This window comes from Malus domestica, chromosome 14 (genome assembly GCF_042453785.1).
Source record: "Malus domestica chromosome 14, GDT2T_hap1".
Taxonomy (NCBI): domain Eukaryota; kingdom Viridiplantae; phylum Streptophyta; class Magnoliopsida; order Rosales; family Rosaceae; genus Malus; species Malus domestica.
This window is the reverse complement of record NC_091674.1, coordinates 20076206-20095349: the sequence shown is the minus strand read 5'-3', so window position 1 is coordinate 20095349 and position 19144 is coordinate 20076206. Positions and strand designations below refer to the sequence as shown.

The 19144-nt window shown below is 36.8% G+C and overlaps 2 protein-coding genes across 7 annotated transcripts; one reads left to right on the top strand and one right to left on the bottom strand.

The window, feature by feature from the left end:
• Window positions 1–412: 412 nt before the first annotated feature.
• On the bottom strand, window positions 413–3261 carry LOC114820915 (uncharacterized). 6 transcript variants are annotated; one of them, XM_070812536.1, is made up of 8 exons: window positions 3129–3261; window positions 1933–2091; window positions 1739–1849; window positions 1571–1653; window positions 1296–1359; window positions 1081–1198; window positions 810–964; window positions 413–665 (listed from the first exon to the last, which is right to left on the bottom strand). In XM_070812536.1, the coding sequence occupies exons 3-8, from the start codon at window positions 1799–1801 to the stop codon at window positions 588–590; spliced, it is 561 nt and encodes a 186-aa protein (XP_070668637.1). In that variant the 5' UTR covers window positions 1802–1849; window positions 1933–2091; window positions 3129–3261; the 3' UTR covers window positions 413–587. The 6 variants fall into 6 exon arrangements, with proteins under 6 accessions (XP_070668637.1, XP_070668639.1, XP_070668636.1 ...); XM_070812538.1 differs by having other exon boundaries at window positions 1739–1844; XM_070812535.1 differs by having other exon boundaries at window positions 2985–3213.
• A 1653-nt stretch (window positions 3262–4914) lies between these two features.
• LOC139191215 (uncharacterized) lies at window positions 4915–9347 on the top strand. Its single transcript, XM_070811787.1, has 8 exons — window positions 4915–5106; window positions 5191–5379; window positions 5914–6213; window positions 6379–6609; window positions 6700–6781; window positions 7403–7971; window positions 8307–8978; window positions 9072–9347. The coding sequence occupies exons 1-8, from the start codon at window positions 4915–4917 to the stop codon at window positions 9345–9347; spliced, it is 2511 nt and encodes an 836-aa protein (XP_070667888.1).
• The last annotated feature ends 9797 nt before the right edge of the window (window positions 9348–19144 follow it).

Here is a 19144-nt window from a genome sequence, read left to right as displayed (position 1 = left end):
CATTCCGAAACAATATTAACTACAACATATTAGAGTTTGCTCCATAAATATAGCTTTTATTCAATTAGGGTGCATACCTTGTGCTTCTTACTGTCAAATTAAAGGCGACTTAGAATCCGCACGAATATAGGATTCCATGTGCCCACCTTTAACATTATTGAACTATTATAGTTGGAATGAAAATTTTTCGCAATTTTTTTTACCATATAACTTTTCATATTTCGTTTTACGTGTCAATAAATCCGTGGATTTGACACCGAACAAAATACAGATAAACATGGATAAACCCCAACAAAATCCATTGCCACCCATTTATAGAGGAAAGAGACAATGATATGTATTCAAACAAAGTAAATGAGAAGGCAACACGTAATGGTAATCACTTGAGGAAGAAGAATACGGGCATCCAATATCAGTAATAACATTGCTGCTTCAATTAGATTCCGTTACTAATTCTTATATCGTAAGTACGTCAGAAAATATGAACCAATTTTATAACATCAGAGTCAGATGAACTAATGTAAGTATGGGTTTTACATTTCTACCTATCTACAACTTGCTGCTCCTAAACTGTATAATTTTGCATCTCACAAGTCCTTTGGATCTGTGGCGTCTGAACCCTCCAATTTGCAGTCCGTTCGTAACGCTGACAACCAAGAGTCCACCTGAAAACGCGACAACTTAATCGTATAGTTGATTATACGGAATTTGACAATTTGGCAGTGGGAAAAAAGAACGCAAGAAATCAACATAGAATGAAGGCATAGCTTTAAGAACACTACACCAAAACAAAGAAAAAACTGGCGTACCTGCGCCTTAGAAGCGCTTGAGCACTCGAATCGCAGTCCTTGACGAGTTAAGATACAAAACGCAGTTCGAGTTCCTTCATCGTCTCGTGTAAAGCTGGGCAAGGGGCTTACTTCAACAATATCAGCTAATAGGGTGGAGTCTTGAGGACTCAAATCTGGAAGAAGAAAGAGCTCATCAGTGGTCAGAATATGTTCAAGTCTGCATGGGAAGAATGACGCTAGGACATCAGGGGACTATGATTCCTTGAATAATGATTCCTTGAATATTTACCCGTGGAAAACAGGTAGAAGAAAATGCACGGCCCTTGCAAAACAACAAAGCGAGGAAGCCAGTCATCAACGTCAGTATCATCAAGGGGGGGAGGTTCCCCTGGTAGTGGTTTCCACCTCTATCAGATCGACAAGAGAGAATATAAGCAAACCATAATTGGCATTATGCACTAAGTACATGCTCAAAGTAAAAATTGACTAGGGGGTGGTCATTACAGTTCGGATGTACAGATAGCCAGAGAGACGAGCAGATCGCAAAATTTCATCAACGTGTTCCAATCTGCATAAAACATAAGCAGTTCATGATTGATATGACGAGGACATAATTTCAGTTCAAAGCCTATCCTAAAAGGGAAACAATTCTGGTCCACTAAAACAAAGGGATATAAGACCTCAGCTAAAAACTGAAAATGTTCAAAAGCATTATAACTATCATGTAGTGTGCAAAGACGCAAATCACATTTAATGGTAAAAGTATCAAGTTCCCTTACTGAGCTTTCAAGTGCGCTTCCTTCTCTTCTAAATCAGCAAGATCCGATCGAAGTGATTCTAGTTCTACAGCAGTTAGCTCAACCTGACAGTTAAAGCAATTCTAGCTGTTAGGGACATGGAATTTTCAGAAGGCTCAATCAAGGAACTGAAAGGGTTACTGAATCAACCTTTTCTTCCCCATCTGTGCTAGACCCCCATGGCAGTCCCCGCAGACTAAAGAATTTCAACATATATGCTTCACTTCTTAATTTTCTCCTACTCCACGAACGGGACCTATGCTACACCCAATAGCTTTAATTTGAATGACCTTATTCTTAAATTTTTTCTTGTTCTTTTATTTTCTCCAAAGAAAAAGAAATACCTCAGATAGTTATCAGTTCTTGGTCGCGAGATAAAGAAGCTATGTCTTGAAAAGAGTCGATATTGGGTTTGGATGCTTTAAAATGACCTGGGACGATCTTTATATTTCCAAGACTATCATCCATGAAGCTTACTTACACTTATAGAAGTGAGGGCAGACCTATGTTCATACCATGTTAATGAGAATCGATAATCAACACGTATAGAATAACAAACTGTAAATTATTATACAATAACTTAATCATCCAACCACAGCATCATATATGTGTATATCTATAGATTCTATGAAGATCAATTGCAGAGAAATATGGTTGTGGATCTCGTGTAATTAACTATGTTGTGGAATGGGAATCCTAGTTTTCGATCCTAGAGTCTAGAAATAAGTTATCTTGCAAAAACATTGAGATGTCATCAAAGAATTTTCATGTGAGGAATACATTTTTTCTGCAACAAATACAACTTAGTCCAAAAGAACAAAGCCTCGTACTAACTACTTTGATTCACCACAGAAATCCTTATTTTGCCTTCTGACCGGCGTCATCTTAATCAACAGCTATCCTTTCTAACTATTTCTTCCCCTCCAAAGTCTTAACCTTGAACTTCTAATAACCACCAAAACATCTGCACTGATCACTCACACTAAATCACATGAGATCCATAGCTATACGTTGCTCTGCAAGTCTGCATCCCCACGTTTTTTTCAGACATTTATTGCAGAAAAACAAAAAGCATATTAATTAACACTTGAAAAATTGAAATACACCAAAAGCAGGTCTTGCAACTTGGATTTAATCACATGAACTCAATTCAACACAAATTAATTAAAAAACGCATAATTCTCCACTGAATGATTTATGAAACTACCAAAAGCTGAGATATTAAAACATGGGGGAGAAGTAAAAGCATTAAAAATACATGATTTGAAGAGCAAAAAAAACACAGCAAGAATCTGTTAAACCAAATCTAATCAAAAGAATCATCATGTTACAAATAAATCTAATCAAAATCAAATAACATAACAATTCCACCAAAAAGAGCAAGATTCAAACTTACATGAATTTGATCGACTGAGTATACAGCATATATACCAAGCAAATTGCAGCATAAAAACAAAGAAATACTTTGGACACAGATAATTGTATTTATTGTATGTAAGAACTAAAAGCTGTGGGCACAGAGAGGGAATCGTAGCCGTACAAGGAAGGAGAGTTTAACAGGAAGACAAGGTAGCCGATGGGAGGTCGGAGGGTCCTTGTGTTCATGGGAAAACGTTTGACCCCATGCGGTGTTGACTATTTGGTAACATAAGTAGTTCAGCTTTAGATGTGATATGACTGTTTTACCCCCGCCGGGACCATGTGATGTTCTACTTGGTTTGCAAATGGATAGATAAACACAAAAGATGATTATATTCCAAACTTTGTAATTATCATGTCTGAAGTGTGATTACCCACCTAGCATTTGTTGGATATAATTGCTTTTATATTTTATTCCCTGATTGGCTTTAAGCGCCATCGTTGTTTTATAACCAAATCCCATGTCATTATTTTTTGTGTTCTTTTGTGCTTTGGGGAATCATCAATTTGAATAATTGATTATGTTGAATTGAGGTGAATATCTAACCATCATGAAATTTGTTTCGGACGTGTTTACTTATTCATAATCAAAATTAAAATAAGGAGTTAAGTTTTGATTATAGATTACTCATGTGTTTATAAGCACAAGTGGTTAAGAGTGAAAACATGAGTGAGACTTAGTACAACATATAAATTAAGAGGGTTGTTATTCCCGTCTCAATATCATATATTCCCACTCGCTTTTTAATGAGAATTTTAATTACAAGTTTTTTTTATTTGTAAAATGACCGATAAAGACCTTAAAAGCTATATAATAATAATATGTTGGATGCCAAAAGGTAACAGGAGCTCGAAACTTACATTGAGTTGTGATATGTATGGACAATATCATATATACTAAAACCTAGTTCGGGTGGGTACTGTTGATGACCAGTGCGATGACTGTTTTGCCCCTCGGTTTATCCTTGCTTTCCTCATTTGTGGTCGGCTTCGTATAGTAAATTTACGGTTTTGCTCTTTTCCATGCTTCTCTCATCTTTCATATGTCAGCTTCGAGTTCGAGAGTTTTCTATTTCGTTTAAACCCTTCTTTCTTTTGCTTCTTCTCTGATCTGTGCGTTATTCTCACTGTTTTTCCCGAATTGTTTGTTTTTCTTCAATATTGTGGTGTTTCGATCCCAAAATTTTTCGTATTTTAAGAGATCTTATTTCTAGTATCTGATTTGTGGAGGGTTTTGGATCCTTTTAAATGTGGGGTTTGATAGAGATATTATGCATGAGTATGAGATTGTGACACTTGGCATAAGATTAGTTAGGTAGTTAGATTAGTTATAATCTTGTGTTCTCTATAAATACCTTGTAAGATTGCTTACTCTCTAAGAAATAATATACTGAAGAATTACATTCAATCTCTCTCTCTCTTCCTCTCTCTCTAAAGCTTCTCTTTCTGTAAAACCTTTATTCTTCTCTCTAGGTTAACATGGTATCACTCGCCGCCATGGCTACCGCCTCTTCGATCCTTAATCAGCTTCTGCTATTGTCTTTGCTAATTGAAGCATTTCCATGCCACAATTGAATTGTGTTGTGTTCTTCTCAGTTTTCTTCTTCTTCAAGATTCTAGGGTTTCGACGCTCTGCAATTTCTGATCGGAACACTCTTCTCGTTGTCATGTGTGTTTCTGCACTCCAGGTGTTTGTGATTTCGCCGCTGAGAGGTATCTTTCTTTCTACCAGATTTTGTGCCTTGATTTCTTGCATCATGGTTACTGCTAGTCAATTGCAACTGCTCCAGTCTCTAATTACTGCACTTATTTCATCACTTCCTACTTCGGTGAATATTAAACTTGATGATTCCAATTACCTAAATTGGCAATTTCAAATGCAATTATTACTTGAAAGTAATGGTATCATGGGATTTGTTGATGGATCTGTCCCGTGTCCTTCTCGATGTGTTTCTCCATCTGGTCCCTCTGGTGTGGATTTGTCAAATTCATCATCTTCTGTTAATTCTGATGCGTATTTGATTTGGATGATGCATGATAGGGCTCTTATACAGTTGATCATTGCCACTTTATCTCTAGTAGCTATGTCCTGTGCTATAGTTAGTGTTAGTTCTCGTGATCTTTGAACTCGGTTAAGGGAACAATTCTCTACTGTTTCTTGCACTAGTATCTTTCAATTAAAGTCCAACTTACAAAACATTAAGAAAGGCACTGATACTGTGGCTCAGTACCTCCAAAAGATAAAAGTTGATAGGGATTATCTTACTGCTGCTGGTGTTTCCTTTGCTAATGAATATATCGTGATTTTGGCTTTGAATGGGTTGCCTCATGAGTATAATACCTTCCACACTGTTATTCGAGGACGAGAACAAGTTATTTCTCTCAAAGAATTCTGGTCTTAGTTGCTTGCCGAAGAGGCTATTGTTGATTCCAGTACACCTACACCATTTCTAGCTGCAATGGTTGCTACCAATTCATTATCGGCATCTAAAGGCCCATCTCCGTCTTTTTCCAATGGCTCCAGACAGTCTCATTTTGTTTAAAGGGGATTTAAGCAGTTCAATCAGTATAAGAACAAAGGCAAGGGAAAGTTTAATCAAGATTCTAGAAATTTTAATCACAGACCATTTTCTCAACCTCAAACTCATGTGTTTCCAACTTCAGCTCCAAGAGTACTTGGTTAAGCTCCACACTCTTCTTATGCACCTTTTGCTCCATCACTTGTTACATGTCAGCTATGTAATAGTGAGGAACATACAACACCATTTTGTGATTCCCCGCCTCCTACCAGATCGCAATGTCACATCTGTGGCAAAACCAATCATGTCACCTGATTTTGTTTTTACAATGAGAAAGGACGGAACTACATTGGTTCTGCTTCTCACTATTCTCCTATGCCTGGACAGCAATATGGTTCATATCCTGGACAACAATTTGGTTCAAATACTGGACAACAATATGGCTATTCTTCTCAGAGTTCTGGTCCTGGTTATCATGTGTCACAATGCTCACAGCCATCCATGCAAGCTATGCATATTGTCCTGGCTCAACCATCACAACCCTCTACATCACAGGCCACTCCTCAAGTGTGGCTTACTGATTCAGGCACCACCAACCACATGACTGCCGATTTAAACAACTTGTCCTTAGCTTCACCGTATCCATTCAATGAAACAATTCAAACCGTTAATGGTGAAGGTTTGAAAGTATCCCATATTGGTAGTACTGTATTTAACACTTCTGTGCAGCCTATCAAGTTAAATTCTGTGTTATATGTTCCTAAACTATCACATAATTTACTTTCTGTTCACAAGCTCTGCCTAGATAACAACTGCTATCTTATCTTCGATGTTTTTTGCTTCTGGATATAGGACAAAGCCACAGGGAGGATCCTCTTCCGAGGGCTATGCAGTAATGGACTTTATCCCATTCATTCCTTAGCTACTACCACTCTTAGTGTACCTCATCCAAAGCTACAAGCTAAAGCTTTTCTTGGACAACTTGTCAACTCTACTATATGGCATGGTAGACTGGGTCATCCTTCTAATTCCATTGTGTCTTTGATGTTGCATAAGTCAAACATTACATGTGCCAAAGATTCTGTCCCTATTATGTGTCCAAGTTGTTTAGAAGGTAAATTTTGTAAGCTGCCATTTCACATACCTGTCAATAAGTCTGTCATTCCTTTTCAGGTTGTGCATAGTGACCCTTGGGGTCCTGCACCTTGTACATCAGTTGATGGATATCGGTATTATGTTACCTTTATCGATGAATGTACTAGATACACGTGGATATTTCCACTCATCAATAAATCAGATCTTTGTGCCACCTTTATTGCTTTTTATGCTTATGTGTTGAATCAATTTTCTGCTACTGTGAAGATTTTCCAAAGTGATTGGGGAAGAGAGTATTGTAGTAATAAATTTCAGTCTTTTCTAGTTGACAAAGGCATTTCACATAAAAAATCATGTCCATATACCTCAGAACAAAATGGTTTGGCTGAGAGAAAACATCGGCATATCATTGAAACCACCATTACTTTGCTTCGAAAGGCTCAGATTCCTTCTCATTTCTGGAGATTTGCTTGTCAAACGGCCACTTATCTTATAAATAGAATGCCTACTCCTTTACTATCCAATAAGTCTCATTTTGAGTTACTATATGGGAGTGTTCTAGTTCTTTCTCACTTGAAAATTTTTGGGTGTGCCTGTTATCCTCTTCTTAAACCTTACAATAGCACCAAATTACAACCCAAAACTACTGAGTGTGTCTTTTTAGGGTATGCTTCCAAGTTCAAAGGCTTTCTGTGTTATGAGGTGGCTAAACAGCGAATATATGTATCAAGGCATGTATTTTTCTGTGAACAAGAGTTTCCTTTTACAAACTTATTGACAGCATCGAAACTAGATAATGTTTCATTGCCCACATCCTCTGTGTCTTTCCCACTTCCCGTTGTTACATCAAACAACGTGGTTGTTTCACTTGTTTCTACACCATCTCATTCTTCTCCACTTGTCACAGAGTCCATTTCATCTTCCATGCATTCCATACCATCTTCATTGTCACCCTCATCTAGTTTCAATTTACCTGTTTTATCTCAGTCCATTACTGCTGCAGAAAGTGAAAGCCTTACGATCCCTGTGACATCTGTTCATTGTCCTGAGACTCTTCAAGTGGTATTGTCAGTTCCACCTATGAACATACATTCCATGCAAACAAGGAGTAAAAGTGGGATTATCAAACGGAAGACATTTTTCTCTGCTGTACAGTCATCTAATACCACAGATCCGTCTCTGGTTGAACCTACTTCTCACAAGTCAGCTCTTAAATGTCCAGTTTGGTTGACTGCTGTCAAAGAAGAGATTGATGCTCTTCATAGAAGACTTGGAGCTTGGTGTCTTTGCCTTCCAACAAGAATTTGGTTGGTTGTAAATGGGTGTTCAAGATTAAGAAACATTCTAATGGTACTATAGCTCGACATAAGGCTCGGTTGGTAGCTAAAGGGTTTAGTCAAGAACCTGGGATTGATTATACTGAGACTTTCAGTCCTGTTGTTAAACCCACAACAGTGCGGATAGTGTTGGCCTTAGCTGCTCATTTCAATTGGCCTCTCCAGCAGTTGGATGTCAAAAATGCCTTTTTACATGGCATTTTGCAAGATGAAGTCTATATGGTGCAACTTCTAGGTTTTGAAGACCCTACCTATCCTAATTTGGTCTGCAAACTACATAAATCTCTTTATGGTTTGAAACAGGCTCCTTGAGCCTGGAATGAGCGTTTCACTGCATTTCTTCCTCAGTTGAGGTTCACCACTACGTATTCTGATTCTTCATTGTTTGTGAAGACTGTTGGTTCCGCATTGGTTATTTTGTTGCTCTATGTGGATGATATTATCATCATTGGCAATGACTCCCTGGCTATTCAACAGGTTATTCAGTCCTTGACTTATGAGTTTGATATCAAAGACCTCGGTCCTTTGCACTACTTTTTGGGTATTCAAATCTCTAGCACTGCAAATGGGTTGTTTCTTTCACAGCAAAAGTATGTCAATGATCTGTTGGTTAAAACAGAAATGGTTGACTCTAAGCCATGTGATACACTTTGCCTGCCTTATCATCGACTCCTCAAAGATGATGGTGAACCATATAACAATCCTATACATTATAGGAGTGTTGTGGGTGCTATGCAATACTTAACCTTTACCAGACCCGATATTGCCTTCTCTGTTCATCAGGTGTGTCAGTTTATGCAGTGCCCTATGGTTTCACACTATACTGCAGTCAAAAGGATTCTTAGGTATCTTAAAGGTACCATGACATATGGATTGTCTTATTCCCATTCTGCTTTAGATATTAAAGCCTTTAGTGATGCTGATTGGGCAGGGGATCCTAATGATAGGCGATCCACAACTGGGTTAGTTGTTTACCTAGGTAGTAATCCCATTTCTTGGTCTTCTAAAAAGCAACAAACTGTCTCCAAATCGTCCACAGAGGCATAATATAGGGCCTTGTCTTCCACGGCTGCAGAACTTGATTGGATTAAGCAACTCTTGAGTTTTATGCAGATTACAATATCTTCTGTTCCTATATTGTTCTGTGATAATATGTTGGCCATTGCTTTATCTTTCAATACAGTTCAACATCAACGCACCAAGCACATCGAAGTTGATGTTCACTTTGTTCGCGAACGCGTTGCTCAGAATCATCTTCATGTTCAGTTTGTATCTTCCAAGGAACAGTTTGCAAACATTTTAACTAAGGGGTTGAATGCTCCATTGTTTCACACACATTGTAACAATCTCATGCTAGGATCATCCACGCATGAGTTTGCGGGGGGATGATAGAGATATTATGTATGAGTATGAGATTGTGACACTTGGCATAAGATTAGCTAGGTAGTTAGATTAGTTATAATCTTGTGTTCTCTATAAATACCTTGTAAGATTGCTTACTCTCTAAGAAATAATATACTGAAGAATTACATTCAATCTCTCTCTATTCCTCTCTCTCTAAAGCTTCTCTTTCTGTAAAACCTCTATTCTTCTCTCTAGGTTAACAGGGTTGTGTGTGTTTTGTCCAGCTTCATAAAATTGGTCTCTGTTTCTAGAGTTGTGATCAGGAAGGGCGAAGATTTGGCCCTTTTTACGTTCGAATCCATCTGGGATTGACGAGATTCAGAGTACTTATTATCAAATTGGTCGCACAGACCACTACGAGGAAGACATCCTCCAAACCCTCTACATAAGCATCGAGGTAAATCCTGCTTCTGCTCTGCTTCACAAATTATTTGTTATTTTCCGTAATATATTTTGATTTCTAGAACCCTCTACATAAGCATAGAGGGAGATGATGACATAAAGTATTAAGTTTAATTGTGATTTTAATTTTTTTAATGCTGTTAGTAGATGAATCCATCTGTTGGTTGAACTGATAGGTGTAAAAAAATGAATATGCCAAGATGTAAATAATTGGAGGTTTATGGTATTTTGCAGGTTTTTTGTTGGTTCGTGGTTTTGGCAGTTTTGATTTCGTGAGAGGCATAGAGAGTATACATTGAGACAAATAGGTGGGAAGACAGAACAAGGGAAGGGGAAAATGAGAGAGACACGGGTTGGGCCATTTTTTAAAATTGATTTGGGGTTTTGTTTGGGTTTGTGGTTGTGCTGTTTCTGTATTTAATTTGGTATGTCATAGTTTGGGGTTGAGTCGTTATTTTTTTGGACATTATGATCTCATTTGTGATTATCAAGTGCATAATGGTTAATTGTAATTTAAAATTAGGGGAATGGCTCCAATTTTGTTAGTCAATTAATTTAATTTTTTGTGTATCCCAAGCTTCGAATTGATTTCCTGCATCATTGTTTAGTTTTATTCACTGAGATTTGAATGGTTAATTTTTTTACCTTATGACCTCATTTGTGATTATCAATTGTACATAATGGTTAATCGTAATTTTCAATTCTTTACGTTGTTAATGGTTAAAATTAGGGGCATAGCTCCAATTTTTGTTGTTCAATTAATTTAATTTTTTGTATATCTCAAGCTTCTAGTTGATTTCCTGCATCATTGCTTAGTTTTATTCACTGAGATTTGAGTGGTTAATTGGATCAAACTCTAATGATTTTCCCTTGCAACAGTTGTGGTCCTCTGTTAGGACTTTCCTGGCAAAGAGTATATTTTCCATTTTAGTTGGTCAGTTGCTCGATCACAAATTTGCAAATAGCTCTGGTGGTGCTATTATTTTTGGGTATGTTTTCTGTCATTTTCCCCCTGTTTGATCACGCATTTATGAATGTTGGATTTAAATGTGTTTATTTTTGGGAAGAAATGAGACGGCTGGTTAGAGTTTTAGAAACCTTTGTTTTTCTTGCGTTTTATGTCAATGAGAAGGAGGAAAACATTGATCTTAATTGTAATTTTAAGTTCTTTACACTGTTAGTGTTGAAACCTCTGTTTTGTAGACAAATAGCTGACATGTGAACATTTGCAAATCCATGTTATTTTCTAAGTTGTTTTTTATTTTCCAATGTATTTTTTTTCTTCATATCAACCTGGATGAAATGATTGTTGGTGGTTTTTAACCAGATGCTTGGTTTCAAAACGATTAATCCTGTTAAGAATAAATAATTGCTTGGGGTATAAAATATGTATTGTAATTGTTTTCGGTTCGTATTGTTGATGCCTTGGTCAATCTAACCATAAAAATAGAGTGGATTTTGGTTTCTTTGACTCTTTTGTTTGCTTTGTTTGTTGTTTGGAGCTAAGCTTAAAATACTTATACAAATACTTGACAAGAAAGGTAATAGTTAGGATTAGGTTAGTGTTTATGCAATGATAACCATTGACAATTAATTCTCTGGTGGCTTATTTCATGCTTTAGTTTGGAAACTTTTATTTTTGTTATATATAGAATACTGGCACGGCGTGTAAATACACTATCAATGGGCTTCTAAATAACATTTTAATTTTTAGAAATAATAGTGAATGAGAAAATAGCATATTGAAGCTTATTTTAAGAATAATTGTAGGTGGAGAAATAACATTTTAATTTTTTATCTTTTCATAGTGAGTGAGAATATAATGTGGGTAGAGAAATATGACACTTAGGTGGGTCTAGCAACTCTAAATTAAACCCTTAATTTTGGAGAAATTGGACTTTTGGTGGGAGATGTATTCAGACTCGACTCCCTCAAATTCAATACATTATCATCCGATCACTAAACACAAAGAATGAAATCATTTGGCAGGCAAGAAAATTCCTTGATTTATACAACGCCTCACAACCATCAAGATTGGACTCCACAACTACAACATCTACACTTTACACGACCTCTTTGCACTAGCTTGCGCTAACTTCTTCCACAGTAATATGACAAAAAATTTATGATTTTATCTCGTTGGGATGACAAAATATAACTTACATGGAACAGATTCACCGTCATCGTGATGTCATTGTCCAATAATTGTAATGTAGTGTAAACTTGTCTCTGCATCGTGATGTCTCGGTCACAGTTTGGAACAGAATTCACATTCTTTCCACTAGAAAATGATGTCATCAGTCAGTTCATCAATCCAAGCATCCCAAAATTACACTCACACAGAGCATCGTATGAATTTTCCCCCTCTTCTTTCTAACATGTAGATACATCCTCCTCCTCATTCGAAAAATAATTATAAATGCAGATCTAGGGAGTCTAGTAACCGTATCAGGATTTTGCCACCTTCCACAAGGCCACATCATGGATCTCAACAGTTAGAGGGTGCTAAAATACTATCTATATCAGATTTGAATGTTCTTGATCCAGATATGTATACCCTTCCACTCCAAAGGCTCCAACCAAATATGTATTAGATTCCCCAAGCAATTCTGAAACCATATTTTCTGTCTGCAAAACAATATGCACACCCTTTCATTGCTCAAATTTTTTTGAATTATTAACTATCTATCAAACATGATCTCCTATTCTCTTAAAACTCAAACTGTCCACTAGATTTCTTTATTATAGTCAATTCGAAATTATGCAGTGCTGATAGTCAATTCAGATTCTTCATTTACGGTTGCTCGGTATGCGTCTATGAGTGTAAAATTTTTCATCGACTAACACTGATGAATTTTGCTGCATATCCTTGAGATGTCTGCATACTTAACTGATAAATTGTTGAACTCCTTCATTTCTATTCCTTTATGAATGGCTCAATTGATACCACCTATTGGTTGATGAGATAATCTACCAAAAGAGTAGGGAGTTAAATGCAGAATAAAGAATTCTAATATCGAACACTTTAGTTCACTTTATACAATTTTTGTTAGTGTTTCTGTTTTCTTAGATTTTCAATGGTTATATGAAAGATGGAGAAGAAGAAAGAGGTTTATGAATGTTCTCTTCTCTGCCACGACAAAATGTTGCAGAGGAATATATTTATCTTACTTTAATGCAATCACACTTACATCGTGCAAAAAAACATGACTGTTGGAGAAAAGTGGGTGGAATCCCCTACATCACAAAATGATCTCAGCCATGCATTGAACTATTTACTAAGATCATTACACATGGCATTATATGCCTTACATCTTTTGACCTCACATTTGGCAGTAATATACTCAAGTGAATACACAAATAAGCTCATCTTATTTCACTAATACTAATCAGCTATAGACTTATAATTCAACACTCCCCTTTAAGTCTTGAGCTGATTTCACTTCGAGCATACTCCTGAGATAGTTGAAACGATCCTTAGCCAGAGGTTTTGTGAAAATATATGCTAGCTGCTCTTTAGTGGGACAATATACCAGATCAATGATACCTTCTTGCAGTGCATCCTTAATAAAATGGTACCTTTTATCAATGTGTTTAGTCTTCTGGTGAAACACAGAATTCTTGGTGATTGCAATTGCAGAGGTGTTATCACATTGCAGTGGTGTAGCTTCAGTTTGAAGTTCTCCAAAATCTTCCAGTACAAATCTAAGCCAGATTGCTTGTGCAGTGGCTTCAAATGCACTTATGTACTCTGCTTCTGTAGTAGATAATGCCACACAGTTTTGCTTGACTGAAGCCCTAGAGAAAATCCCACTACCAAAAGACAAAGCATACCCTGTGGCAGTGGCGAAGCTAGGATATGTCGGGGGGAGGGGCGAACTTAAAATGTCCAAGGTTAAAAAAAATGCACAACCTATGATAATTTTTTTCATAATTTATTAAAACAAACAAAAGCGTGCAAGGATTTAAGCATCGTTTCTTTTTCTTATAGTATCGTTCTATTACGTACCTGTATGGTTTAAAAAAAAAATCTCTCTTTGACTCATAGACTATACTAATATGACTAACAACTAATCAAACCAACAATTCAATTAATTAATACCAATAACCACTACAAATTATTCAATCAATAAAAATTCAATTCAACTAATCAATACGAATTATATAAATTATTCGATAATTCAATTAATCAATCAATAATCAATAACCATATTAATGTACTACCTTATGATTCAATACTTACTAAACAAAAATTCGTATGAAATAATTAATTAAGATTTGAAATAATATAGATTTTAAAAATAAAAAATTTACCTAAAATTGGGAAGGATGGCGTGGTGGCTGGATGGCAACTAAAATGGAAGCTAGCATGGCGGTTGGAATGGAAGGGCCAACGGAACCGTTTGGGTTGGGTGTTCAGGCTGTTGCCGTGGCTTTTGGTGATTGCTGGGAATTAGTGCTCTAATGGAAAATGGGGAGAAATTTGGGAACCAGTTGCCCCCCTAATATTTTATTATTTTGTTTTAATGAAGCAGTAAAACGGTGTCGCTTTGCTTAAATAAATATTTTTTCTTTTATGAAAACAAACCCTGTTGAGTGCAAGGGGCGTTGCTCAACAGCAAAGGCCAGAAACCACCATACTTTCCACTTTCCGGCCGAAAAAAAAGGGCGCTCCTGGGCTTGTTTTCCGACGAGCGGAGGGGCGGCGGCCACCCCTTGCCCCTATGTAGCTTTGCCACTGCCTTGTGGTGCTTTTATTGTCATCAATCGAACCACCTCAGTCACTAACACAGTAACCAATTAGAATTGCACTTCTTTTCACATACTCCAAACCATAGTCAAGTGCTCCTTTGATATACTTGAGAACTCTTTTGGCAGTTCCTTATTGTTTATTGGTGGGGCAGTGCATGAACCTTGCAAGTAAACTAGCTGCATACATCACATCAGGTTTTGTGGCTGTGAGATATAGAAAACTCCCCATAATGCTTTTGTACAATTCTTCACTTGCTGCTCCACTTCCATAATCTTTGGTTAACTTCTCAGTTGCCACAAGGGGTGTGATTATAGACTTGCACTCATTCAAGCCAAACTTGTTCAGCAAAGAACTTGCATATTTCTTTTGGTGAATGAAAATGTTAGAGTTGGTCTAAATTATCCATATTCCAAGGAAATGATGGAGAAGACCCAAATCTGTCATTTCATATTTCCTTTTCATATCTTCCTTGAACTCTTCAAGCATCGCTGTATCACTTCCAGTATAGACTATGTCATCCACATAGATAGAAACAATCAAGATGTCCTCTCCCCTTGCTTTGGTGTACACTATTGGTTCACTCAAGCTTTTCTCAAAACCACACTGAGAGAAATATGTGTCAATTTCTCCATACTAGGCCCTTGGTGCCTTTTTTAACCCATAAAGAGCTTTGTACAATCTGTAGACTTTATCTTCCTTTCCTTTAACTACAAATCTTTCAGGCTAATCTACATAAACTTCTTCTTGCAATACACCATTCAGAAATGCTAATTTTACATCGAGCTATTACAATTTCCAGCTCTTCTGAGCTGCCAAAGCTATAAGAGTTCTGAAAGTGTCCAATCTAGCCAATGGAGCATAAGTTTCATTGTAGTCTAGTCCTGGTTTTTTAGCATAACCCTTTGCAACCAACCTAGCTTTGTTTTTTAAAACTGAACCATCAAAATTTAATTTGGTTTTGTAGACCCACTTAACTCCAATAACAGGCTTTTCTATTGGTCTATCCACAAGCTTCTAGGTGTCATTCTTCTCAATCATAGCTAATTCATCTTCCATTGCTTTTAACCAGAATTCATCTTGCATTGCTTCTTCATACTTCTTTGGATCCATGATGGAGAGATTGCATTGAGCCAATACTTCATCTAGTTTTCTCCATTTCAGTGGCGTGATCAAATGCTTGAATGTTTCTTTCATCTTGACTTATGCTGTTGAAGGATTCACCTGAGAAAGGCAAGATGGTTTGAGAGTTTGAATTTTCAGCATTTGTATTCCTTCCATGATACTGTGATATAGGGGAAATTTGTGGTAATATAGGACTTTCATTATTTCCAGAACTGAGACTGTTATATACAAATCTTCCCTCAGTGAGAGGCATCACATGTTGCTTAGAACTTCCTTTCCAATCCCAAGCTGCTTCCTCATAAAAAACAATGTCTCTGGACAAAATAAACTTCTTGGTAACTGGATCAAACACTCTATAACCCTTTTTCACAGGTTGCATAGCCAACAAATACACATTTGACACTTTTGGGTTCAAGCTTGTGTCTAAGCTCATTTGGAACATGAACATAGCATAGAGCACCAAATATTCTCAAATGAGCAATACCTAGTTTCCTTCTAGAATAGGCTTCAAAATGTGTGATGTTGTCCAATGCCTTTGTGGGACATCTATTTAATAGATACACAACCGTATGCACTGCCTCAGCCCAGAGATAGTATGGCATTCCCTTCTCATGTAGCATAGATTTTGCCATTTCAACCACTGTCCTATTTTTCCTTTCTACAACTCCATTCTGCTATGGAGTGTAAGCTAGAGTAAGTTGCCTCTGTATTCCTTCATTCTCACAAAATTGCACAAACTCAGTTGACATGAACTCTCCCCCTCGATCACTTCTCAAACACTTTACTTTAAAACCGCATTGTAGTTCAGTCATACCCTTAAATTTTCTAAAACAACTGAACGATTCAGACTTGTGTTTTAGAAAATATACCCAAACCATTATAATACAATTATTTATCAACAACATGAAATATTTATTTCCAGCAATTGACTCAACTTTCATAGGACCACATAGATCAACATGGACAACTTCAAGTGGGGCATTTGCTTTCAGTGTTTGATTCTTTGAGAACTCATCTTTGTGTTGTTTTCCATATTAGCAGCCTTCACATACACCACTATGACTTTCAAGTTATGGTAAACCATGCACCATATCCTTATCCCTCAATTGCTTTAGATCACCAAAATGTAGGTGTCCAAGTCTTCTGTGCCAAACCCAAGTATAATGATTTACACTAGCTCTCAGTGCAATTTGATTTTCAGGTAGAAGTGACAAAGGATAACATCTATTTTCTTTCATCTTCACTTTAATGACTAAGCAATCTAATGAAGGACCATCAAATACGCTACATATTCCTCCACCAAATAACAAGAAATATCCATGTTCATACATTTGACCAACATTGAGCAAGTTCTCTTTTAATCCAAGAAGATACATGACTTCTCTGACACACTTTCTGCCCTTATTAGTGTCAATAACCAAAGAACCCATTCCTGCAACATTTACAAGGTCTCCAGTAGGCATTTGAACTTTGCCTACAATGTTGGTTCTCACATCAACAAAAAGATTCACATTTCCTGTCATATAATTGCTGCATCCACTGTCAACATACTATTCTCCATTCACTTTAGCCTCAATGATTGCATTGTTGGCATAGAACAGGTTTCTTGACACTTCTGCTTGATTTGCACTATTAGCTTTGTGCATATTTTTCCTATAATACACTTTCTAGCCCAGTTACCAAATTTGTCACAGTTATAACATTTTGGTTTGCCCTTGTGTCTACACTCACCAAAATGAAACTTAGAGCACACCTTGCACTGAGGTTTTATGACTTCTTGGCTCATTGATTGAGAAGAGTTCACATTTTGAGATGAGTTTATAAAAGGTCTCTGTTGAAACTTGGATTTTGACTCCCATTTCTTTCCCTTTGGATTCTAATTTCTCTTAAATTTCCCTGAGTAGGTGCTACCTCTATTTTTCCCATTTTGACTCACAGAGAGTGAGGAGAAAGCTCTCTCAGTTCTATCAACAATATGCAAATCAAATCATTGTTCTTGACTCTTCAAGATTGCAATTACTTCCTACAATTCTACAATCTCCAGACACTTTGTATTTTCTATAACCAAACAAATAGAATCATAAGGTTTACTTAGACTAATCAGAACCTTTTGCACAAGTCTCGAATTAGAGAGAGATTCCCCAAATGTTTTCATCTGATTAATTAATTCATTCAATCTTGTAAGATAACAAGACAAAGACTCATCATCTTGCATCCTAGCATATTCAAATTCTCATCTAAGATTTTGAAGTTTACCGATCTAACCTAATCACCACTGTGGTACTCTCTGCATTTTGTATGATTCCTAAAGCCTTTGATTCCTAAAGCCTTTTCATGTACACATCAAGTATCTTTTGAATGTAAATAGTACTACTAAATATACGATTTTCAATCTCACATCATCGCATGCACATCTCTTGCTTGTTATAAGCCTAAATACCTTTTCTCTCTCATCAGTTGATTGAAGCTGTAAAACAATGGCTATTAGCATTGATAGGAGCATATTTATGCGACTTAGTTAGCTTGTTCTTGTGCATTTGTGTTGTTATTTCTTAGTTAATTATGTATTTTAAGCTATTTTCGTGTGTTTGTAGATCATAATAACAAAGTTGGCAAGAAAATGCATTTTGGAGCATTTTAGAGCATTTTTTAGCCAAGATTGGATAATGCAAGCATGGAGACATGAGGATGGACGTTTTTGAAGATTTGAAGGCTAGAAATCAGCATGTGTGTGTGCAAGTGTGTTGACCTACATCTCCAAACATCCATCCACTAAACCCATTACATCCACTCATTACCAAACATTCATCCACTACACCCATTACATCCACTCATTACCAAACATCCACCCACTACACCCATTACATCCACTCATTACCAAACACTACAACACCAAACACTCATCCACTACACCTATTACATCTATTCATTACCAAACATCCACCCACTACATCCATTACATTCACTCATTACCACAACACTCACCCACTACACCCATTACAACTCCATACACTCCTCTCCCTAGCCTATAAATACATCCACCCTTCACCATAATTTGGGGGCCATCATCCAAAGACACTACATTTCACATCTCACAACTTCATTCACAAACACAATTTCCTTGCCGTGACCTCCATCCATTCATCTAGCCATACTACATCTCACCAATCCATACACTTTCATCTCTTAGCCGTGCAAATCCATTCCATCCATATATCCATACACATCCTAGACACTTGGGCTACAACAAGGTGGTGAAAGCAAAGGTCCTTGGCGTTTCAAGCTTGGAACTTTGGAGCGTTTTAGGTGTACTCCGTTCTTGCTTTCAATGTCTACTTTGTTATTTTCTAATTTTGTTGCAATTATGAGTGGCTAAACCCCTATTTAGTTAGGGGGAAGTTTGAAGCCATGAACATGCTTGAGATTTGAATTGATTTCTTCCAATTGTGATTTGATAAGTTGTGATTGCAATTCAATTATCTATTTTATTCATAACTGATTCTTG

Coding starts and splice junctions, on each gene's coding strand:
- LOC139191215 (XM_070811787.1), top strand. CDS start 4,915: ATGGGATTTGTTGATGGATCTGTCCCGTGTCCTTCTCGATGTGTTTCT. Junction 5,380..5,913: donor TTATTCGAGGACGAGAACAA/GTTATTTCTCTC, acceptor ATGCCTGGACAG/CAATATGGTTCATATCCTGG. Junction 6,782..7,402: donor TGTTACCTTTATCGATGAAT/GTACTAGATACA, acceptor ACTTATTGACAG/CATCGAAACTAGATAATGTT.
- LOC114820915 (XM_070812536.1), bottom strand. CDS start 1,801: ATGTTGAAATTCTTTAGTCTGCGGGGACTGCCATGGGGGTCTAGCACA. Junction 1,654..1,738: donor GCACAGATGGGGAAGAAAAG/GTTGATTCAGTA, acceptor TTTAACTGTCAG/GTTGAGCTAACTGCTGTAGA. Junction 1,199..1,295: donor GCTATCTGTACATCCGAACT/GTAATGACCACC, acceptor TCGATCTGATAG/AGGTGGAAACCACTACCAGG.